General features: G+C 42.0%; 1 protein-coding gene across 2 annotated transcripts in view; it reads left to right on the forward strand.

The window, feature by feature from the left end:
• Positions 1-915: 915 nt before the first annotated feature.
• wbp1la (WW domain binding protein 1-like a) overlaps positions 916-25272 on the forward strand; it is an 82353-nt gene continuing 57996 nt past the window's right edge. The window contains exon 1 of one of the 2 annotated variants that reach the window (XM_068053068.1): positions 916-1110. In XM_068053068.1, coding sequence (XP_067909169.1) covers positions 1003-1110 — 108 coding nt within the window. In that variant the 5' untranslated portion in view covers positions 916-1002. The remainder of the gene's footprint in view (positions 1111-25272) is intronic. The other variant, XM_068053071.1, reaches the window with a different exon arrangement.

A 25272-nucleotide genomic window follows, 5' to 3' on the forward strand; every position in this document is an offset into this window, starting at 1 on the left:
AAACTATGTAAAACCTGTGTGGACCAGGCAATGTTTGACTAAATGTAAATGGCACATTGTAATATAACCTGTAATGGCAAGTGTAGTGAGGCACTAAATGTACTGTATTGAAAGAAACTGATCTGTATTGCACTTAATGTAATGCCAAATTTGAACTGTTGTGCAAAGTAATTTTTGGGAAGGAGTATTTCTACATGTACATTTCTAGTTTTTTTAAAAATTATGCATTGTGCCAGTACAATAGCTAGTGGTCTGCTTCATTAGGGTGAGCATGACTTAAGACATCCTGGCAGGGCTGTGCAATGGAAATTCAGCGTCTGACCAGTGGCTGCATGTGCTACAGATGCTGTCATGACAGCGTTGCAAAATTCTAGTAATGTCCCATCTCTTCATCAGTTATAGCCAGCTGCACCATTTTCAAAACCGATGATAAGATTAATATAAAAAAGGTAAAGTTACTAATCTAAGCTCGTGGATTTTTCATCCTGATTGAATGTAGTTTTGATTGAGTAATGGGTAACATTCTAGCGTGTGCAGCAAAACTGGAAATGACAGCAATCTGAAAGCTAGCAGAGATTCACTAAGAAGGTTCGAGGTGCACAGGGGAAGGGGGAGATGAATCTCCATGTTTGCTAAATCAGAATGCAGAGATTTCACTTGCACACTTGAACAAAACAAAAAGCAGAAGGCGGTGTTGTTATCGCCAGCCGACCCTTTGACAAAACAACAAGCATCTTGCCGATCCCCACCCTGTGCAAACGCGAGACTCATCGTCGGCAAGGAGCGTGACGCCAGGCTCCGGGGCGAGCTTGAGTGACGGGGGCGGGCGGCCAATCGCGAGTTGGGAAAGTTTTAAATTGGCACGCGGAGGCAGCGGGCGGGCCAATGGGAAGGAGGAGGGGGCGGGATTCTGGGCGGCCGCTGCGAGTCGGCGGCGAGTGTTGGAACTCTTCCCCGGAGCCGGGAGGCAGCGGCAGGGGGAGGCTGCAGGGCCGGGCTGGGATGGAGCCGGCAGCCGCTGCAAGGAGAGGCATGAGCAGGATCGTACTGAAAATGGTCATTGTGCTGCCTCAGATCTTCCCTGTCGAACTGGCTGGGGTGAAAGCTCAGGTAAGCGGAAACAAAGCGCTGGCCTTTTAAATGTGTTTCCATTTAAATCTCTCACACACACACACAAAACCCCCCCCTTCATCAGCTTCGCTACATTGTAACCACTTCAGGCCTTGGTTACATCGTTTGTTACATTTTTTCTTCCCTTACTGACGTCAGTGCTGTTTTTTAAGTTGATATTAATTGTATAAAATAGCTTTTTTAATGTGTCATTTATATTAGTTTCCTTGAGTACTTTGTGTGGGTGGTTAACATGTTTTACTGAAACACAAATAATTTCAACCATAAGTTGTCAGTTCCTTCACCAAGCTTGTATTTTCCTTTTTTTAAAAAAATATGGGTCGTGTTTTAAGTTTCTGTTTGGTTTTGTTCTTATCGTGTCTGTTTGGGCCAGTTGCCTAATTCAGGAGGTTGTGGGTTCTCGCCCCACTCGAAAGGGTTTGATCTGGGATTTGATCCAGGCTTCTTACTGGTGGGATGGTTCCAGCTCCGATGGTTCAGGTGTACTTGGAAGAAGGGCCAGGAAGTTCCCCTGTAGTCTTAGCCAACTTCTCTCCTTCAGTAAACGCCAAAAACAGAGAACGGGGCATTCATCTCATTTGTGGGATCTTGCTGTGTGCAAAATGGCTGCTTCATATTACTTAAGTTACTGCCCTTAAATTTTCATTTATTATTTATTTATTTATTTTTATTTATTTAGAGATACAGTACTGAAACAGGCCCTTTGGCCCACCGAGTCTGTGCCGACCAACCACCCCATTTATACTAATCCTACATTAATCCCATATTCCTACCACATCCCCACCTTCCCTCAATTCCCCTACCACCTACCTACACTAGGGGCAATTTATAATGGCCAATTTACCTATCAACCTGCAAGTCTTTGGCTGTGGGAGGAAACCGGAGCACCCGGCAAAAACCCACGTGGTCACAGGGAGAACTTGCAAACTCCGCACAGGCAGTACCAAGAATTGAACCCGGTTCGCTGGAGCTGTGAGGCTGCGGTGCTTTTTTTGAGATAATTTTCAGATGTGGGCTTCTGAGATGGGGAGTGGGACTAATTAGATAGCTTCAAACAGCTGACATAAACACGATGGGGTGAATGGCCTGTTTCTGTGCTGCATGATTCTATGATGAAATGAAAGTCTCTATAGTAATAATATTAAGTGGACTATAGTAACAATGGACGGCACAGTATCAGTTTATAGGTTGGGAATTATAGTTGGAGGAATTTATAAAATAATCACATTAAGGCATACCCTCAGCTGAGTGTCATAGAAATGTCAAGTATGCAGAGGTGATTTGGGCAGGGAAGATTTTGTTCGCTTGCTCCCCTTTCCTGATTGATACAGGAGAGGTTAGCTAAAGATGCTTTGTGCAGTGGTGCTAATTTCTATGCTTAAGGATTAATGATTGTGATATGAACTGTTGACTATAAATTCCAAAATACAATCAAGAATAATGGACACCTGACTATAATGTAACCTTACCGAGTAGATTCAGATAATCGTAAAGTATGGGAGCAGAGCTTAGGCATTCAATTATCTTTTGAGCTATGTGATGAGGTTACAGCCCTGAATTCCTTTGCGTATCTTTTGTAACTTCTATTTCACACTTGAAATCCAATGTAGTGTTTTTTTTCTTTGGGGGAGTTGAGGCTGAGCACAATTATTAAGGTTTGTGGTGCTTACTGCTCATCCACACAAAATGGATTAGTGATTATGATTCTGTAACATAATGTGGGGAAAGAGCAGGAAATGAGTTAGTGGATAGCTTCAATTGCAGAACGAGCACATGTAATGAGCCTAATGGCAGCCTGCTCTGCTGTAATTTTTCTGTGATTAAGAAAGTTGGTGAAACTTTCAGCCATGCAATGGTTGACTGGGAAATAGCATGATTGAAGATTTCTTTCAGAAAATAACATTTTGGGTATATGAGTTATTTGAGACATCATGTATTAAATGCTTGGGAGAAATACAAATGATCTAAGGGGATATGAAGATAGTGTGGGAAAAAGGCATTGAATGGATGATCAGCCATGATCATATTGAATGTGGGGCAGGCTTGATGGGCTGAATGGCCTACTCCTGTTCCTGTGTTCCTAAACAGGAGACTTTGGGCCAATGGTTCCCAAAGCTCACCACCACTGGGGTTTTCCTCAGGATATGTCTGGGCGTGTTGTGGACCAATTGATAGAGATTGATTGCGATAAATAGTCAGCAATTACCATTATATCATGAGACTACCAGGATGGTAGAAGGGGAACTAGATGAACTTTGGTCTTTTTTCATCTAGTAATTCCTATATTTTTACATGGGGAATAATTACTGGGTAGTCATGTACTGGGGTTTTCCAGGTGATGGCAAAAAACACAAGAACATCCTTGACAAAAACATGCTGCTGTAATGTGTGTTGCTGTTTATAAACATATAAACATAACTATGCCATCCGTTAATATTAAATATTGTCTTCAGTTCTTGCCACAAAATCTGCCACGGTCTCCATCCCTCTGAATCACACTGTTAGCAACCTTAGTATCATATTTGACCACGAGATGAGCTTCCGACCACATATTCATGGCATCATTAAGATTGCCTATTTCCACCCATATAACATCACCCAGCTCTGCCCCTGCCTCAACTTATCTGCTGAAATCCTTATCCAAGTCTTTATTAACTCTAGACTTGACAATTCTAATGCCCTCCTGGTCAGCCTCCCACATTCTATCCTCGGTATACTTCAGGTCATCCAAAACTCTGCTGCCCGTGTCATAACTTATACTAAATCCAGTTTTCCCCATCACCCACGTGCCCACTGACCTACACTGGCTCCCAGTTTTCAAATCCAAACATGACCTCACCCCTCCTGATTGCTGTAGTTTCCTGCAGCCCCAAAATCCTCTGAGATATCTGCACTCCCGATTTTAATCACTCCACGATTGGAGGCTCTGCCTTCAGTTGTCTAGACCCTAAGCTCTGGAATTCCCTCCCTAAACCTCTGTGTCTCTACCCCCTTTCCTCCTTTAAGACGTTCCTTAAAACCTATCTCTTTGACCAAGCTTTTTGTCATCTGCCCAATTATCTCTATGGGGCTCAGTGTCTTATTTTGTTTTATAATGCCTCTGTGAAGCACCTTGGAACATTTATTACATTAAAGGCGCTATATAAATACACGTAGTTCTGTTTGTGACCATAGTGGGCCCTGTTATAATAGACACAGTGGGTTAGTAAGACAAAAGTAAATGGATATAGCAACCTGCGCTTTCCTTATAGGAGCCATAACGATAGACTAGCAGTGGGTGAATAGGCAAAGGTTACATTTACAAGAAATTGTTCTTCTGCAATGACATGTTTATCATAAACTATGAAAGAAAATGCTCTCAAGTGTGGAATGATCAGATTGAATGGGTACAAAGAAAATATGGAAAATTAAACAGGATGCCTATAGATAAGAAGATGGTACTGAAAGACATGAGTTTGCCAGTAACTTGTGAAAAGGCAAGTCATGTCTGAAAAATTTAATATTGTTCTTTGAGAAAGAAAAGAAAGTCTGCATTTATATAATGTCTTTCACAACTATTGGTTGTCCCAAAGCGCTCTATAGCAAATTAAGTGTAGTCACCCTTGTAATGTAAGAAATGCAGCAGCAACTTTGCGCAAAGCAAGCTCCCACAAACAGCAAAATGATAATGACCAGATGGCCTGTTTTTGTGATGTTGATTGAGGGATAAATATTGATCAGGGCACTGGGGAAAATACCCCTGCTCTTCTTTGAAATACTGCCGTGCGATCTTTTATGTCTATCTGAGAGGCCAGACAGGGCTTTGCTTTAGCGTCACGTCCAAAAGACAGCACCTCAGACAGTGCAGCACTCCCTCAGTACTACACTAAAATGTCAGCCCAGAATTTTGTGCCCACAACCTTCTGATTCAGAGGTGAGTGTGCTACCCACTGAGCACAGCTGTTACAGTAATGGAATGGATCAATGGAGTCGCTGTGTTTGATAGTGTTGATTAAAATATTGGCACACTGTATTAAAGGAAAACAGTCAGCATGTGGATAGGTGGTTGGGTAAAGGATGTAAAGTATGTTGCACTTATATAGCACCTTTCACAACCTCAGGATATCTGTGTTTTGCAGCTATTGAAGTCCTTTTTAAAGTGTAGTGCTTTGTGTACCATAAGGAAACGTGGCACTCAATTTGCACACAGCAAGGGCCACAACAGCATTGTGATAAATGCCCAGAATGTAATGTTGTTTAAGGGATCATTTTAGTACCAGCAGGATGTAAACAGGAGAGTCCCCTGGGGGCCAGTATTAGGACTTCTGCTTTTTGCAATATTTGTGTGGCCTGGTCTCAGACATAAGAGTGAAATATCAAAATTTACAGAAAGCAGAAGAACGGGGAATGCGGTTAACTGCTTAGAGGATGGTAAGTGACATCAGGTGGACATAAACAGATTAGTAGGTTGGACTGATAGATGTTGAATGAAATGTGAAATGATACATTTGGGGAGGAAAAGTAATCAGAGGAAATATGCATGAAATATACCTGAAATTGTACAACTTGAAAAGGAGCTGACATACTTTGATTTAGATGCAGAAATGTTTTAGATTGGAAGGACAAACTGGTAAAAGTTGCTGTTGCACTTAAAAAAAAAGTAACGGTATGAGATTCAAGACTTTATAAATAGGCAGAGTACAAACACAAAGGGTTAGTGCTGAATCTGTGTGGGTAGTTGTTTAGACTACAGTCAGAATATTCTGCTTTTCTACTTCTGCAGGCCCAGCCTGAGGTTTTTTTTTATCCAATTGGTAGAATATTTCAGTCTGGGAGTACTTGTGTTTGATTTTAGGCAGCTTACTTTCGGAAGGCTGTCAGGACGACAGAGAGAACTGAAGAGGTTTACTGAGATAATACTGGTATGAGAGGCTTTAGTGATGAGGAAAGAGTAGAAAAGTGAGGGAACTTTTCAGTAGAAGTGGAGATCTGATTAAGGTGTTTGAAGTTATATGGGGTGAGAATGTGGATAAGATAACTAGGGAAAATGATTTCAACTGGTTAGTGAGTCCGTAGCACATTTAGACCATCAGAAAATGAAAGGAGATGAACAGGGAAATTTTTATATGAAGAGGGTTTTTAGGACATGTAATGCTTGGTAGACTCCCTACTATTTTTAAAGGGAAGATGAATATTTGAAATAGTGTTGGGGTAAGTGCGGGGCTCAGTGGATGGCTCTTTCAGAAAACCAGTGTGTTATGAATTATACACACAGCAGGTAATTTGCATGCAGTATGGTTGCACAAACAACAAAGATCTGAATGAGCAGCTTATTTATTTTTGGTGGCATTGGTTAGGAGAGGAAAGGTAGGCAGAACATTTGAGAACTCCCTGCTATTGGAACAGTGCCAGTTTGGTGATGGTTTAGTAAGTGCGTCCAATGCCCAGTGGGGTACTAGTCACTCAACCCAGGACAATCCTAGTTCCAATTAGCAGTCAGTACCGCATTAGCCAACCTCAGCCGGAGGAGCAGTCCAATTAGCTGTAGTGCCCCTAGGCCAGGAACGTGTGAAATTAGCAAAGATTTCTGTTCAAGAGTGCTGCTTTTTTTCCCCCAAAAAATATACTTTAGTCATAAAAATCTGTTAAAAATACATTACAAAACAGTTCAAAACAGCACTAAGTTGACATTCCAGAAAGTGCAACAAAAATCAGTTTTCTTCAATGCAGGAGTGAGTTGCCTCACAACCCTTTCATTCCAATTTACATGCTATGTACATTTTACAGTAAAACCATTTTTGGTGTGTACAGCCCCAAGGGGTTTTCCATGGGTCCAACCCCTCTGTTCACTATGGCGGGAGGACCTTACGCAATGGTCTTTCCCCATTGAGTGCTACCTAATAAGCTCAGGTGGAAAGGAAGTATGACTGTATATTGGAGATGAGGATTGGATTCAGCAGCAATGCTCTCACAGACACATAATTAGGTGACAATCACCATGAAGATCTGCCTTCAGTCAATGCCAGAATAGTGGGGAATAGGTTGACAAGGATGTTATTTTAATTCAGTTGTATCTCATCTTCAATGTAATAACAGTAATGTTTTAGAGTCATAGAATCATTTATGGCACAGAAGGCGGCCATTAAAGAGCACCATTAGCCTATAAAATCAACGTCCCAAATTGTGCATTCTTGTTTGATTCTCGAACTATTTCCAATCTTTCACTCTAACAGAAATGTGCCTAATCCCTTTTCAAACCATGCTGTGCTTTCCTCTTCCACACCCTTGTTCCACAATCTGTTTTACGATTCTATCATCCTCCTAATTTAAAAGAAAGCTTCCTATTTTCTTTTGACATTTTAAACTGTCCTCCTAATCCTGGAATCCTGTGTTTGATGGAAGATATTTGTGGGGGTGTAGATTAACCATGCTAATGAAAGTGTAATACTTAATCAGTCTCTCACCCCTATCCTCAGTGTACTGAAAGTAAAGTCACAGGGTGGACAGTCTTTCCTGACACACAGCCAGCTATTTTAAGAACCATCCATGTAGCCCCCACTCTTAAATTCCTTCCAATAATTCTGTTGTCTTTCTGTAATGTGAAGCCTAAATTGTTTTCCACATTACTCCAGATGTTCTCTGTCAAAGCCAGAGAGAGGCCTTGACTTACTTGATTATAGCTCATACCCTTAGCTCCACATCCAGGCATTTGATTTGTTTACTTGATCCCTAGTGAATATTGAAACAACGATTTATCAATCGATCCGCTAAAATCCAAGATAACTTTCTTAGTCTGTTAGCTCAAGCAAGTTACCATATAGTGTGCTCCACACTTTTGCCCCCAACAATCATGATTCTATCCTTGGATGTGTTGAGCATCACATACATTGACCTAACCCGTTGAGGTCCCTTTGGATTGTTGAATGTTGATTAGTATGATTGGCTGCTGTCCCCAAATTAATATAATTTGTAAACTTAAACATTTTGCACAATATTTCATCCATTTCCAAGTCATTCATGAAAATTCTAAACAGCTACTCAAACACTCACCCCGTGCGACTCCATTGGAACCAGTTTCCAATCTGACATCTAGCCATGCACATCTACCTTTTGCTGTCTAACCGCAATCTCGACTTGCCATCTATCCTGTGGGCTTGGGAAACAGTCCTTGCGGCCCTTCCGATGGATACCATCCACTGCCTTATCCTTGAATACCAGATTGGTAACCTTCTCAAAAAATCCAGTAAGTAGATTGGGCATCATCTGCTCCTTCTACTCTGACCTAGTCCGTTCTAGACAATCTCTTATTTTATTCACTTAAGTCTGATTCCCCTACATTCAAGGCAAGTCTCACAGATCTGTAATTTGAAGGTTCATCCCTAGAGTCCATCAACACATACAGTAGATGCCTTGATAATATGAGGTACATCAGGTACAGTGTCAATATTGTACATACATATTGAAATCTACCTAGATAATCCAAGGATTTTAAACTTCACATCACATACCTAATATTGCTGTTGGCTGGGTGTTCCAGTCATAAATACAAGCAAATTAGAATGGTTGAAACTGTTACATATTGATGTAAATGCCTTCACCATTAGCAATGACATGGGGAGAATGCAGATTGATCTCTAGGGCTATAATTTGAATGAAATAAAACTTGCCCAAACTTAGCAATGTCTGCTGATATATTTAAGGGTTGGCTCATATTTGCTATTAGTACAGTACAAAGTGTACTTGTTTGTTTGCCACTCCTGGTTCTTCCTCTTTCCATCCCCTGTCTCCACACAAGAAAACTTGGATAAATTAAACTATTCCTATACTATTCCACCCCACTTAAAGTTTCCCAGTGCCTTTCTAGAATTGACTGATTCATGTTGGGAGTACAGTTCCATGGGTGCTGGCAGCCCCCCAATACTTTAGGTGGGCATTCTTCACAATATGTGATAGCGGACTACTTCAGTCTGAGTATTACAGCTGAACCTAATCCTGTCCAGTCCAGAAGTTACTGGCTGGTGACCAGGAGTAGAAATGCTCACTGATAGATCCCTGAGATCTACTAACTCAGCACAGAGCACACCTCAATCCTACAATCAAGCTACAAGTAATTATTGAGGCGACTAGCTGATCCCCAGTTGGAGGTACTCAAGGTAAATCTGAGAATAATGCTATTTTATAAAGATAGAAGCTTTGTTCCACGTAACACGCTGTTTATCCCGCTGCTGAAATATAGCTGTGTAGTTTAATGTGCTCCTTTAGGGATTTGTTCTAATTGTTGGACAGATCCATGGGCCAATTGGATGTCAATGCTGTTTGTTATGAAAGTGTGACACTGAAATTTCTACGTGTGAGATGTCCTACAGCTGAGGTGCGATGGATGCACCCCAAAAACCTTTTGTGTGCAGCGATAAACATTATCGTCTTGGGTTTTAGCATATACTTATCACACTTTGTTGAAGATGCAAAATAATCCTTTGATACTTAAAAAAAAAATGAAGAAGAAAGCCATTCATTTCATTTGGCCGCCTGACCTCTAATGGACTTCATCAGTTTACAAGCAGCCTTAATTTCCCTGGGTTTCCACAGTGAGGACTTGAAACACTGCCTTCAAGCGACAGGCAAAGTCAGCAGTCAAACGCCATAACCGTGTTTCACACTCGAGGCTACCTGTGAGAAACGTAATGGGGGATCTAATATATTGACGAAGATGTTTCTACCCCCTCTTGTCCTCAATATTCCTTCATAAGCACAGCACCTTCCACAATCAAGAGGGTGGGCAGCCTTTGATAAGGACACGGCCAGTGGGCAACTGAGCAAAGTGAAAGGGATCGACCTGACTCCCACCACTGTGTGGCACCATACATCAATGCTCCTTCGCTTCCTTTTTTATTAAAAGGCAGATTTATGTGCAGGCCACTAGTTTACAATGACTGAATAAGTCAAATTCTGTTTTTATTGCATGGGATTCCAGAATGCTCAGTTTCTGATGTAAGCATTCTGCAATTCCAGCCACTTTACTGCATACAAAAGAAACTAGTTGCATTTCTAGTTTTCATTTTTATTGCACTACATAGAATTATGGACATTTTACAAGAATTTTGGGTTCATATCTTGTGAATCCCACCAATATCCCTCACCATCGCAGGTTACATACAAACAGAACAATTTCATAACACTTTGGATTTGTTTTCTTGTATCCAGTGAAGTTGGCGTGTGCTATGTGTTATCTAAACAATGCAAGTCAAACAATAGAGACTTTGTGTACTGTACTTCTCTTGGTCTGCTACTTGATAAGTGGCTCTATCTTTAAACTGCAGCTTGAAAGTGAGATACACTGTACCTAAAAAAAAAAATCACTTTAACCAACTGCCCTATTGCGGTGATGCTAGAATTGTGTTACTGATGGAGAGACAGTGGGTTCGAATTTTAACTTGCCGCTTGGGTGTCGAGCTGGTCTTGCGAACTGGCTGCCCATTACAGAAATCACCTGATCTTGATTTGTCAGGCACATTCTGTAACAAGCAGCCGACGATCTCTGCCGGTTTTATGTCGGTGGAAATTATAGCCCATTAGTTAATGTGTTTTAGGGTTCCGTGTTTGTTTCTTGGTACTGTTCATTCAGCTGTTCCTTCACATCAAACGTCCCTCACAGCTGCTTACTTCCATCTCAGTATTCGGAAATATCTGCACAGCGGGGATGTGAAATGCATCACAATCCCAGCAATCACATTTAAAAGTATATGCCCTACCTGCAGTTTAATCTGCTCCTAGCCCTGTAGACAATGACTAGTTATTGGTGTAGGCAAGATTTCTCATTTTGGAGTTTGCTAAATCAAATACAGCTGCTTCAAAAAATCTATTTTTCCACACAGGAGTTTCAGAAAGAGGGTCAATAGATATATTATTTCATTCATTAGTGTGGCTCTTACTTTTGAGTCAGAAGGTTGTGGATTCAAGTCCCACTCCCCAGGCTTAGGCACAAAAAATCTCTGCTGATACACCACCTTATTGAGGGACTACTGCACCGTCGGAGGTGCAGTCTTTCAGATAAGACATTAAACTGAGGCACTGTCTGCCCAAGGTGGAGCAAGTGATCCAATGGCACTATTCGAAGAAGGGTTGGGGGAGCTGCGCCCCATATCCTGGCTAATTTTGATTGCTCAATCATGATTACGTTGCTGTTTGTGGGAGCTTGCTGTGAATAAATTGGCTCATATTTTGTACATTGCAACAGTGACTACACTTCAAGAGCACTTCATTGGCTGTGAAGTACTTGAGATCGTGTAAGGTGCTATGTTTGCAAGTTGTTTAATCATTCAAATAAAGCAAAAGAAAACAAAAAAAAAGTCTTTGTTAACACAACTCAAGTGCTCATCTGTCATAACTTTACCACTATTCATGGGAATATCCCAGTGAACATTTAGAATCACAGGCCCTACTAATCAGCTTTCACTTGTCAAACTTTGGAGGTCACCAGCTCCAGAAGAACACGCATTGGTTCTATGGTCGATCAAATGATTGAGAGTAATGTATCCAAGTTTGCTGAAGATACAAAGCTAGCAGGGAATGTAAATTGTGAAGAGGCTGCAGAGATATAGATGGGTTAAGTGAGTGGGCAGCAAGTTGGCAGGTGGAGTATAATGTAGGGAAGTGTGAGGTTATTCACTTTGGGAGTAAGAATGGAAAAACATGATTTTTTTAAAAGGCATGAAACTTTTAAACGTTGTTCAGAGAGACTTGGGCGTACTCACACAAGGAACACAAAGTTATGCAGTGACAGCAAGCAAATTTGGAAGGAAAATACCATGAGACTTTTAGTGCAAGGGGATTAGAGTACAAGAACGTTTAAGTCTTGCTACAATTGTAGAGGGCTTTGCTGAGACCACACCTGGAGTACCGTGTGCAGTTTTGGTCTCTATATCTAAGGAAGGGTATACTCGCCTTGGACACAATACAGCAAAGGTTCACTAGATTGGTTCCTGGGATGAGAGGCTGAGTAAATTGGGCCTATACTCTCTGGAGCTTGGAACGAGAGGTGATCAAATTGAAACATATAAGATTCTGAAGGAGCTTGACAGGTAGACTCAGGTAGCTGGGGAATCTAGAACACAGGGACACAGTCTCAGGATAAGGGGTTGATCATTTAGGACTGAGATAAGAAGAAATTTCTTCACCTAGAGGGTCCTGAATCTTTGGAATTCTCTATCCCAGAGGGTTGTGGATGGCCCATTATTGAATATATTCAAGGCTAGGAGAGATAGATAGATGTTGGATCTCTCAGGAAATCGAGGGGTATTGGGGAGCAGGCAGGAGAGTGGTGTTGAGGCAGAGGATCAGTCATGATTGTATTGAATGGCAGAGCAGGCTCGAGAGGCCATATGGTCTACTCCTATTTCTTATGTTTTTATGTTCTAAGCCATATTCTTTCAAATGAAGGTGTGGTCCTATTTTGTTTTTAGAAAAGTCTTTAGAAGAGTTTTTGAACACCGTGCCTCATGCCACTGTTGGGTTATGGTTTCATAGCTGTCCAAACCCAAGCCCCTCAAACAGTCACTCTTCTTTGACATTGTGTATCAGCTGGCTATTTTTTCATAAGGCATGTTATAATTGAACTCATTCCCACATGCACATTTTTCCAGTCGAAGCCACTGCATAATGAGTGGGACCCCAAATTGTGAGCTGGTCTTTGTAGAACAAAGCTCAGTTTGTTTCCCCCACATTCCAAAATTATAACTCATACCTGTTCTAAAAGTTTTAAAATGTTTGCTGACCCTTTGGAAATGCATATTATAAGGTAGAATTTATTCATAAGTAAGAATGAGCCATTAACTACCCTGATGGAGCAGCTTTTAGATTCCCCCTCTGTTGCACCCAAAGCCTTGTCACCCACACAGTGAGCTACTCTTTGTAAATATTAAACCTGTTTCCTCCCTACATTATAGGCACTTAATGAGTGCAAATTTTCAGAACTCGCATTATTGATGCAGTTATGTGAGGCACATAACATCAACATCTTGGGGGTTACCATTGACCAGAAACTTAACTGGACAAGCCACATAAATACTGTGGCTACAAGAGCAGGTCAGAGGCTGGGCATTCTGCAGCAAGTAACTCACCTCCTGACTCCAGTACACCATCTACAGGTCAGGAGTGTGATGGCATACTCTCCACTTGCCTGGATCAGTGCAGCTGCAACAACATACAAGAAGCTCAACACCCTCCAGGATAAAGCAGCCTGTTTGATCGGCACCCCATCAACAAACGTTCACTCCCTCCACCACTGACACACTGCTTCCACTATGCGTACAATGTACAAGATGCACTGCAGCAACTCACCATGCCTCCTTCGACAGCACCTTCCAAACCTGTGACACCAACCACCTAGAAGGACAAAGGCAGCAGACACATTGGAACACCATCCCCTGCAGGTTCCCCTCCAAGTCACTTACCTTTCTGACATGGAGGTATATCAACATTCCTTCACTGCTACTGGGTCAAAAACCTGGAACGCACTTTCTAACAGCACTGTGGATGTATCTACACCAAATGGACTGCAGCGATTCAAGAAGGCAACTCACCACCTTCTTGAGGCCAATTTGGGATGGGCAATTAATGCCAGTGATGCTCACAAACCATGAAAAAGTAAAAAATAACGATGAAAATTAGAGCACAGAAGGAGGCCACCATCCCTGTCTGCTCTGCTAACTCTTCAATTGGAACAATCTACTCCAGTCCCTTTTCCTGTATTTCTTTTATATTTCTTTTCAAATGCCAATTCAATTTTTTTTTTAAATTATGCTAGAAGTGCTGCCTCAATAGCTACCTGCAGTTCAGCATTCCATGTCCCAAACACGCTCACTGAATTTTTAAAAAATGTAACTTCCCTCTTCGTTCTTCTAGTGGTAATTTCAGTTAGTTCTCTTCTCCCTTCCCGCAACCCCTTGCCAATTTCCCGCTTATTGGAAATGTTCTTTCACTATTTACCCTTTTGAACTTTAAGTTGCTAATGTGGGATGAAAGACATGTGCTAAGGGAGGGCACTCCGCATGGATTTATGTAAGGCAGGTTGTATTTGACCAATTCATTTGAGCTTTTTGCAGAAATTGACTTGTACAGATAAGAGGAATGGGGTCAATATTGTATACATTGACATTGATAAAGTATTTGATAAGTGCCATGCTCAAGGCTTATGATAATGAAGCTACATATCATTGATCTAAGCGGCTATATCAAGAAACAAAGATCTTGCATTTATATGGAGCCTTTCACATCTTCAGGTCATCCCACAGCACTCCAAAGTACTTATCGATTGTAGTTATTGTTGTAATGTGAGCAGACGCAGCAGCCAATTCATGCACAGCAACCTCCCACAAACAGCAATGACTTAAATGACCAGGTAATCTGTTTTAGTGATGTTGTTAGAGGGCTGTGTGTTGGTTAGGAGATAGGAGGATTCCCCTACTCTTCAAAATAGTGTTAGAGAATCTTTTACGCCAAACCTGAGAGGGAAGACAGTTTAATGTCTCGTCCAAAAAATGGCAGCTCTGCTGCTGCAGCACTGTCTCAGTACTGCATGAAGTGTAAGCCCAGATTGTGTACTCTAGTCTCTGGAGTGGGTAGAGGTAAGGTTTCAGTGGCATTTCCTCAAATTTATAACTTCAAAGCATGATTGACGTCATAGTTTTGCATTTTATGTGGCTTGCTTGATTTACAAATTAAGCAGTTGTATGGTGTACCAGAATGTTCGGTACAGGAAACAGTGATGCACACAATGTCTTGTTCTCAAAAGCCACTAACTCAGTGGAGCTCTAAGTCAGCTGCTCTCATCAACATGAGGTTCAGGGTTTTTTTAATTGCATATTGCACACATGGAAGAACTTCATTGCTTCTCTTCAAATGGCATTAGTGTATATTTTACTTGCACCTGAGAAGGCACTTCGGGCCTTGGTTTAATATCTCATCTAAAATAAGGCATCTCTGATGAGGCGGCATTCCTTCAGTACTGCACGGAGTGTCAGCCTGGATACTGTGTGCAAGTCTCCAGAGTGGAACTTGAGGTCACAACCTTCCGACTGAGCCATGGCTGAAACCTGGGTTTCCTGGCTGAGCCCTGACCGAATGCCCACATATACATTGGGCATTGAGGAGAAGGAACCCTGTCTAATTTCTATACCCACCAAAGCACACTCTATTAAGCTAAAACCAAGTGTAGCATTTTCAGCACTTTCTAATTGCAAGCTGCTAACTGCATACACTAGAGATCAAATCTGAGACTTCCTGGTCAGTATGATTCCATGTTGCATTTACCCTGGTCTCTGTGGTTCCATATGGTGCATTTATCTTAGTCTGTATGGTTGCAAATGATGAAGTAGATTTGGAACTCATTTTGGGAATTTACCTACTAGTTGCAACATTGCCAACTGTAATGTGTGTAACAAGACCAAAAGTGTTGCAGTAATTAGTTTGTTAGCAATACTCCATCTGAACCTTGGTGAGATTAATTTTAAAAAAATTATCTCACCATTCTGTTTCTTCCAAACTTGCTGGTGCCTCATACTATTTACTGGGGCCGCTCCCTAAAGGTGTCAATGTAAAAATTATTACAAGTGGGTGATCTAATTTCAGAGGCTCAGATACCTTTACTATTACCTATTACTGTCATCGAAACTTTAATTAGGTTAAATTGATAGGTTAAACACAAATGCCTACATGAAAGGAATAATCTGCACTCTTTTTTTTCTAAAAAAAAAGACACTTTTTGTCATATTGGTTTAAAGAAATGCCATTGTTTTAGCTTATCTCATGTGATGTTGCTCGTGGTGAGATAGAGGAAGTACCATTAAAAATTATGGGTGTTAATAGCAGAGACCTGCTAAACATTTGGAGTCAAATTAGTATATTTACTGCAGCAATACTTCTTTAAATACAAGATCTCTAGTTATTCTTTGACCAAAGATGTTAACAATCAAAACATTCCCATTCTGGGAAAAGCTACATAAACCTCTCCATGCATTAAAAACAGGCCTCGGAATATAAATATAAATTTTGTCAAGAATCTGGCCTTGTGGCTTGTTTATGGTCACAGAATATGAAAGTGTAATTGGGAATTGTTTTCTTCTGAGTTGAAAATGCTGGTTTCCACCTGATGGGCTTAATATTTGAGGAGTAGACACTCAAATTTCCTTGAAATCTGCCAGTTATAACTTCAGCATTATCATCCAAAGAAAACAGCTTCTAACTATCAATATTATTCCATGACAAAGTCCTCGTTTAGGGTTCAAGGAACATTATAACTGATCCTTCCTTGAGTCTTTCGTTTGTGCAGTGTCATCCCATTGGAATTGGACTGTGTAAAAATTCTAAAGGGTATAGACTCTTATCATCGATAGAATCAACACTGATGTATTCTTTTAATTCACCTGACAGCTTTTCTATAACATTTTCGTTCAAACCTAGTGAATCTTAATTTTTAGCTCAAAGAATAGCTTATGAATAATATGTTGTGTAAAATAATTGTCCCTGCCATTTTGCCACGCTTAATCAATTCCATCATCTCATCCACCCTTCCCCACGCCATCCCCTTCCCAATCCCCTCCCATCCCTCACAATCTCTCCAGCCAGATGTAACCTTGTGGTTGGGCTCACCTTACCTTGCACTGTTTTTATTCTCCATCAACCTCGCTCAGACCCTGCCTCGCTGCCACACTTGGATCACGGGCTCCAGGTCTCTGTGCCCCCCACGTCCTTCCCTGTGTGCCAGGCACACCCACCAAACAGACCCACCCCTTAAACTGACCAATCAAAACAGTTTGGACAGAGAAAAGCTGAGTATTATTATGGATGCTGTGTAATATAATTTTATTTCGAAGTTGCTTTCCTTGCCTTTAACTTATACATTGCTTAACTCTTCAATTCTGATTTGCTGCTGCTTTGCAATGAACCACTCGCCAATGTATGACGGGAAGGAAATGTGATGCTTAGGGGTACATGCTATGTGTAAAACTTTAAACATTTTAACTAGATAATTACGGTCAATAAGCATAGAAACTGGAGTAGAATATTCAACCCATCAAGACTGTTGCTCCATTCAGTTAAACCTTGGCAGATATGCACCTCAACTCCATTTCACTGAATTACAGAATAATACATGCAGAAGAGGCCCTTCGGCCCATCGAGTCTGCACCGATGCATTCAAGACACCTGACCTGTCTACCTAATCCCATTTGCCAGCACTTGGCCCATAGCCTTGATTTACTGGCCTTCACTCCCTATTCCGTACCCAACAAAATCTCTCCATCTTGGTCTTGGATATTTCTTATTAACCCAGCATCCACAGCCTTCTGGGGCAGTGGGGGACAGTTCCAGATTTCCACTATGCTTAGTGTGAAAAATTGCTTCCCGATGTCACTTCAAAATGGCCCACCTCTTGTTCTAGATCCCCCGCTGGATGAAATAGTTTCTCTTTATCTATCCTGAATTAGATCACCCCATAACCTTCTAAAATCAACAACATAACTTGCATTTATAGAGTGCCTTTAATGTAGTAAAATGTCCCAAGGCATTTCACAGGAATATTATCCAACAAAATGTGGCAGTGAGCCATATGAGATATAAAGGAATCTGAGCTTCCTAAACTTGAGAGTGATAGACATGGGCAAAACCTACTTGACCTCGTCCTCACCAATCTGCCTACCGCAGATGCACCTGTCCATGACAGTATTAGTAGGAGTGACCACCGCACAGTCCTGGTGGAGACAAAGTCCTGTCTTTGCATTGAGGGTACCCACCATTGTGTTGTGTGGCACTACCACCATGTTAAATGGGACAGATTTCCAACAGATCTAGCAACTCAAAACTGGGCATCCATGAGGTGCCGTGGGCCATCAGCAGAGCTGTATTCAACCACAATCTGTAACCTCATGGCCTGGCATATCCCCTACTCTACCATTACCATCAAGCCGGGGGACCAACCCCGGTTCAATGAAGAGTGCAGGAAGGCATGCGAGGAGCAGTACCAGGCATACCTCAAAACGAGGTGTCAGCCTGATGAAGCTACAACACAGGACTACTTGCATGCCAAGCAGCATGCAATAGACAGAGCTAAGCAATCCCACAACCAACGGATCGGATCTAACCTCTGCAGTCCTGCCACATCCAGTCATGAATGGTGCTGGATAATTGAACAGCTGACAGGAGGAGGAGGCTCCACAAATATTCCCCATCCTCAACGATGGGGGAGCCCAGCACATCAGTGCAAAAGACAAGGCCTTTGTGACCATCCTCAGCCAGAAGTGGCAAGTGGATGATCCATCTTAGTCTCCTCCTGTGGTCCCCAGCATCACATATGCCAGTCTTCAGCCAGTCCGATTCACTTCACATGATATCAAGAAACGGCTGAAGGCACTGGCTACTGCAAAGGCTGTGGGCCCTGACAACATCCCGGCAATAGTACTGAAGACTTGTGCTCCAGAACTTGCCGATCCCTAGCCAAGCTGTTCCAGTACAGCTACAACACTGGCATCTACCCGGCAATGTGGAAAATTACCCAGGTATATCCTGTGCACAAAAAGCAGAATAAAACCAACCTGGCGAATTACCACCATATCAGTCTACTCTCAATCATCAGCAAAGTGATGGAAGGAGTCGTCGACAGTGCTATCAAGCAGCACTTGCTCAGCAATAACCAGTTCAGTGACGCTCAGTTTGGATTCCGCCAGGGCCACTCAGCTCCTGACCTCATTACAGCCTTGGTCCAAAAATGGACAAAAGAGCTGAACTCAAGAGGTGAGAGTGACTGTCCCTTGATATCAAGGCAGCATTTGACCGAGTATGGCATCAGAGAGTCTGAGCAAAACTGTAGTCAATGGGAATAAGGGAAAACTCTCTGCTGGTTGGAGTTATACCTAGCATAAAGGAAGATGATTGTGGTTGTTGGAGGGCAGTCATCTCAGTCCCAGGACATCACTGCAGGAGTTCCTCAGGGTAGTGTCCTAGGCCCAACCATCTTCAGCTGTTTCATCAATGACTTTCCCTCCATCATAAGGTCAGAAGTGGGGATATTCGCTGATTGCACAATATTTGTGACTCCTCAGATACTGAAGCAGCCCATGTCCATTTGCAGCAAAACCTGGATAACATCCAGGCTTGGGCTGCTAACTGGCAAGTAGCATTCGTGCTACACAAGTGCCAGGCAATGACCATCTGAAACAAGAGGGAATCTAACCATCTCCCCTTGACGTTCAATGGCATTACCATCGCTGAATCCCCCACTATCAACATCCGGGGGGTCACCATTGACCAGAAACTGAACTGGACCAGCCACATAAATGGAGTGGCTAGAAGAGCAGGTCAGAGACTTGGAATCCTGAGGTGAGTAGCTCACCTCCTCTCTCCCCAATGCTTGTTCACCATCGACAAGGCACAAGTCAGGAGTGTGATGGAATACTCTCCACTTGCCTGGATGGATGAAGTTCCAACAACGCTCAAGCTTGACACCATCCAGGACAAAGCAGCCCGCTTGATAAGCACCTCATCCACCACCTTCAACATTCACTCCCTCCACCACTGACGCACAGTAGCAGCAGTGCGTGCCATCTACAAGATGCACTGCAGCAACTCACCAAGGCTCCTTCCACAGCACCTTCCAAACTCGTGACCTCTACCATCTAGAAGGACGAGGACAGCAGATGCATGGGAACACCACCACCTGCAAGTTTCCCTCCAAGCCGCACATCATCCTGACTTGGAACTATATCGCCGTTCCTTCACTGTCACTGGGTCAAAATCCTGGAACTCCCTCCATAACAGCACTATGGGTGTACCTACACCCCAAGGACTGCAGTGTTTCAAGAAGGCAGCTCACCACCACCTTCTAAAGGGCAGTTGGGGATGGGCAATAAATGCTGGCCTGGCCAGCGATGCCCACATCCTACGAACAAATAAAAAAAATGTATGGTGAGTTTTTAGAGGTTATTAATGTGGATACTATAAATGGGCTTGAGGCAATGAGATAAATTTCTTGAAAAGGAGTTGAGGGCTATGGTGTGAGGACAGGTAGGTACAGTTGGGTTTTATCAAAAGGAACCGGCTTCTTCAAACTAGTGGTCATTTCCAAATTCTTAAAGCTTTTATTTACAGTCAGGTTAGAGTTATTTTTTTCTTTAAAAGAAAATTGGCGTAAGATTCATGCAACCACAGGAGTTGACTGATAAACACTCAATGTTTTTATGATTTTCATCAGGCACTTGAGAATTAGAGAAAATTTGTTTCCTGGGCGCAATGGTGACTGCAGCCTGGCAAAAATGCAGTATATTGCAATTGTGCCAAGTTGTATGCATTCCACATGGTTAGCAGCATTACAGATTCATAAGTGCTGGGTGAATAGTGCACTACTTCCATCTATTTTTGGCGTAGCAACAAATTATTTTAATTATGTGTCTGGTAAAGTTGCTTGGTAACTGTTTTTGTAAGCCGTTTTGTGTTTATATTCCTTGATGTTGTTTGGCAAGTATTTACTTGTGATGCAGAGGATGACACAGAATTGCATCAGTTTATTTCAACAACAACTAAAAAGCTTTGTCTGCATGCACCATGCCCATACTTGATTAAATTTTGTTTGTAGGATAATACATCTGACAGGGCGATATGGTTCTTGACGTAGGTTGTCAATTGAACATTCCTATTTGTTTAGGATACAGATTTTTTTTATTGTGCGGTCAAACAAAATTCAAGACTTGAAACAATTAAACTAATTTGCATCTTTCTGTTACCAAATATTGAGCAAAAGTGCGTAATGCCATTGGTTCTGCTTAAAGAAACAAGTTTAAATTAATGACTTCATTCAGAATCTCCAGGTAAACCTGAATAATGGTCCAATTCCTACAGAATTTAGAGCGACATTTGTTTTCTGATTCCTACAAGTTCTCTCTTTGTTTCACAAATTACAAATGCAACAACTTGTATTTATACAGTACCTTTGACATAATAAAACGTCCCAAAGCTTCATTGGAACATTATAAAAACAAAATATGACACCAAGCCACATAAGGAGGTATTAGGTCAGATGACCAAAAGCTTGGTCAAAGTGGTTGGTTTTTAAGGAGTGACTTAAAGGAGGAAAGTGAGGTCGAGGTGCAGAGTGCTGTAGGGAGGGAATTCCAGAGCTTAGGGCCTAGGCAACTAAACCAGGGTCACCAATGGTGCAGCAATTAAAATCGGAGATGTTCAAGAGACTAGAATTAGAGGAGTGTAGATATCTCGGAGAGTTGTGGAGCTGGAGGAGATTACAGAGATAGGGAGGGGCGAGGCCATGGAGGGATTTGAAAACAAGGATGAGAATTTTTAAATCAAGACGCTGCTTGACCAGAAGCCAATGTAGGTCAGTGAGCACAGGGACGATAGGTGAACGGGATTAGTGTGAGTTAAAACACGGGCAACAGAGTTTTGGGTGACGTCAAGTTTACAAAGAGTAGAATGTGGGAGACCAGCAGGAGGAGTGCATTGGAATAGTCAAGTCTAGAGGTAACAAAGGCTTGAATGCAGCCACTGTAACCATTTACAATTTATTACAAAATACAAGTAAAACTGCCAATTTTACAATATCTTTTTATATGCCACACTTGTCGTGCCGCATTTGCTACATAATCGATGTTGCTATTTTTTCAGCAATCTTGTTTTGATACTTGATCTAAAAAGCACATTTCAGGTTCTTCTGCTGTTCCCTCAGGAACCAACAGAAAAGAGGCAGCAAAAACATTTTTTAATGCCCCAATAATTTTTCTCCAGTGTTACCTCTTGAACATCACTGATTTTAATTGCACCAACATTCACGGATGTGCCTTCACCTGCCTAAGCCTTAAGCTCTGGAATTCCCTCCCTAAATATCTCCGCTCCTCTATCTCCTCTACTTCACACCTTAAGACCTACGTTCTTAGTCAGGCTTTTGGTCACCTGTCATAATATCTCCTGTTGTGGCTGAGTGTCAGGTTTTGTCTCACGGCTCTTATGAAATGCCTTGGGACATTTTACTTTGTTTAAAGTCACTATATAAATGCAAGTTGTTGTTGTTATAGAGTGATTGGCACACTCAAAAGTTACATGCCTTCTGAATACAGATTATATATATATATAAATTTTATTTATTTATTTAATTAATGGTTTCCTGTAAGTCTCATGCTTATCTGCACATTCTCTTTGGTTTATCATTCGTCTGAGTGATTCCTCCTACCCAGTTTTAAGTTTGTTTTCTTGGCTGCTGAATTGCAGCACTCTGTGGCTGACACGACAGATTAACCCTGTGCTGTAGTTATGTGGAATAAGAGACAACACAGATTCATTTCAAGGGGGAAATCTTATTGAGGTGTTCTGACCACATCATAACCTACCAGAGCAAAACTCGGGCAGTTTATGTTTGTTGGAACCCGAGGATTAAATTTCGGTTTGCTTTCAAATTCGGGACCACTTGAAAGTGATACATTTCCCAGTTTATTGAGATGTAGGACTGAAGTGATACAGGCGTTAGCTGAAAAGAATGGGAATGTACTCCCTATCTCTCTGTTTGTTTTGGTATAATTTCCAAATGTGTGGTGCAGCATTCTTAAAGGAATATCTTCAGTAATCTTGTTAATCAAATTCCACTAGTTCTCTACGGCCAGAGAATTGACTTCAAGAACCGTGTAGGGCTTTGGTAGCATAGTAGGTTATGTTACTGGATTAGTAATGTAGGGGCATGGACAGCTGGGGAAATTTAGTTAATTAAATAAATAAAATCTGGAATAAAAAGCCAATATCAGCAATGGTGACCATTAAACGACTGGATTGTCGTCAAAAAAAACATATTTGACTCCAGACCCACATGTGGTTGCCTCTTAGCCCTCTGCAATGGCCTCACAAGCCACTTGGCTGACATAGAATCAGAGTAGTTTACAGCAGAGAAGGAGGCCATTTGGCCCATTGAGTTCATGCAGTCAGTCCCACTCTCCCCCTTGATCCCCATAGCCCTGCAAGTTTATTTCCTTCAAGTACCCATCCAATTTCCTTTTGAAATCATTGGTTGTCTCCACTTCCACCATCCTCGTGGGCAGAGTGTTCCAGGTCATTACCACTCGCTGTTTTAAAAAAAAAAAAAGTTCCTCCTTCACATTCTTCCTGCACCTCTTGCCCAGAACCTTTAATCTGTGTCCCCTACTCCTTGTATCATCAGGTCATGGGATCATCTTTTTTGACTTATTTATCTAAGCCTGTAATATTCTTGAACACCTCGATCAAATCTCCCCTCAATCTCCTTTGCTGCAGGGAGAACAGCCTAACCTTGTAACTAAAATCCCCCATGCTTGGAACCATTCTGGCAGTCTCTTAAAGACCTTCACATCCTTTCTAAAGTGTGGTGACCAGAACTGGATGCAGTACTCCGGTTGGGGCCTAACAAGAACTGTATCAAGGTTCAGCATAACTTCCGTGCTTTTATACTCTGTGCTTCTATTTATGAAACCCAAGATCCCATTTGCTTTGCGAACCGCATTCTCAATATGTCCTGCCATCTTCAAAGATTGATGCACATGCACCCCCAGGTCCCTCTGTTCCTGCACACTCTTGAGATCTGCATTCAAGAAGGTAGTTCGCCATCACCTTCTCGAGGACATTTGGGGGAAGGGCAATAAATGCTAACCGTGCCAGCGATGCTCTCATCCTGTGAATGAAGGAAAAAAATGTTGCTTTGAAATATCTTCCTGGCCACACCCCAGCCAATCTGAGTACTCTTTCTGAACCTTGTGTCACCTTGCATTCTCTCCATTCCTGCTCCATGCTCATATTCTGCACTCTGTTGGCTTTTCTTTTTTGAAATGTACAGAGATGTGAACTGTTGCAACATGCCAGCGCTGTGTGTACTCCATACTCTTCAGTGTGCAATTCTTTCTTTTGGGCCTCCTTATCTCGAGAGACAATGGATACGCGCCTGGAGGTGGTCAGTGGAGTGACCTCTCCATGGCGCATGCCTGGGCAAATTTATGGAGGTTGAGAGTTGCCCAGTCGTCAAAACCCCCCTCTCGCCTACCTTTCCCTAATATAAACCCATGTTCGCTGCCTTTCTGAGTGACTGCCTGGTAAACTGAACCAGTTACAACCTATTAACATGTTTCAAGGTGTTTAACAATGGGGAAAGTTTTCCGCGTACTATGATGAAATTGTAGCTCTGTTGCCAAGGTTCCTTTCCACCCCCCCTCTCTACCCTCTAAGGTCCTTCAACATGTGCTTGTGACATTGCATTCAGAGAATGAGACTGCATTTGGAAAGAAGCAGTAAAACTATGCATTTTTTTTGTTCCATTTATAAATCCTGGCTGCAATGAACAATGCAGTTTGCTGATTTACTGCCAAATAGTACTGCAATAACACAATTGCTTGTTATGTTCATAAAATTCTCCACTGCTCCTCAGTGCTCTTACCCCAAAGGCACTGCACCTTTCTTAAAGGAATACCCTTAGCAGCCTTGTTGGTGATGCACTGGCACCCTGTAAGTTGACGTCAAGAACTGCATTGTGCTTTTAAATATCTTCACAGCCTTGTACCAGCTTATTTGGGTAATCTTTGTCAGCCTTAGAACGTCAACAAGAACAACGACTTTTTACAAAATGTCTTTAACGTAGTAAAACGTTCCAAGGTGCTTTAGCGGCATGTTATCAAATAGAATTTGACACTGAGTCACATAAGGAGTTATTAGGGCAGATGACAAAAAGCTTGGTCAAAGAGATAGGTTTTAAGGAATGTCTTAAAGGAGGATGGAGAAGTTGAGGGAGGGAATTCCAGAGTTCATTGACTTGGCAGCTGAATGGTGGAGTGATCAAAATCAGGGGTGGGATGAGACCAGCATTGGAGGAATGTGGAGAACTTGAAGGATTGTGGGGCTGGAGGAGATTACAATGATGGGGAGAGACAAGGCCGGGGAGAATTTTAAAATTGAGCCATTGTGTGAGAGAGGGTAATGGTTTTAGTGGGGGCTAGGCCATCAAAGCATAGGTGGAGGTGAGGGTGTGGCTGAGCAGGTCAGTAGCTGCAGAAATGTCATGGTGAATGGAGGGCCAAAGACTAGACAGTTGGGATTATGAAAGTGCAGTTGTAAATTAATTGGTAGAGGGGTTTTTCCAGGCTGGACACAGAAGGA

The sequence above is a fragment of the Heterodontus francisci genome, chromosome 20 (genome assembly GCF_036365525.1).
Source record: "Heterodontus francisci isolate sHetFra1 chromosome 20, sHetFra1.hap1, whole genome shotgun sequence".
NCBI lineage: Eukaryota > Metazoa > Chordata > Chondrichthyes > Heterodontiformes > Heterodontidae > Heterodontus > Heterodontus francisci.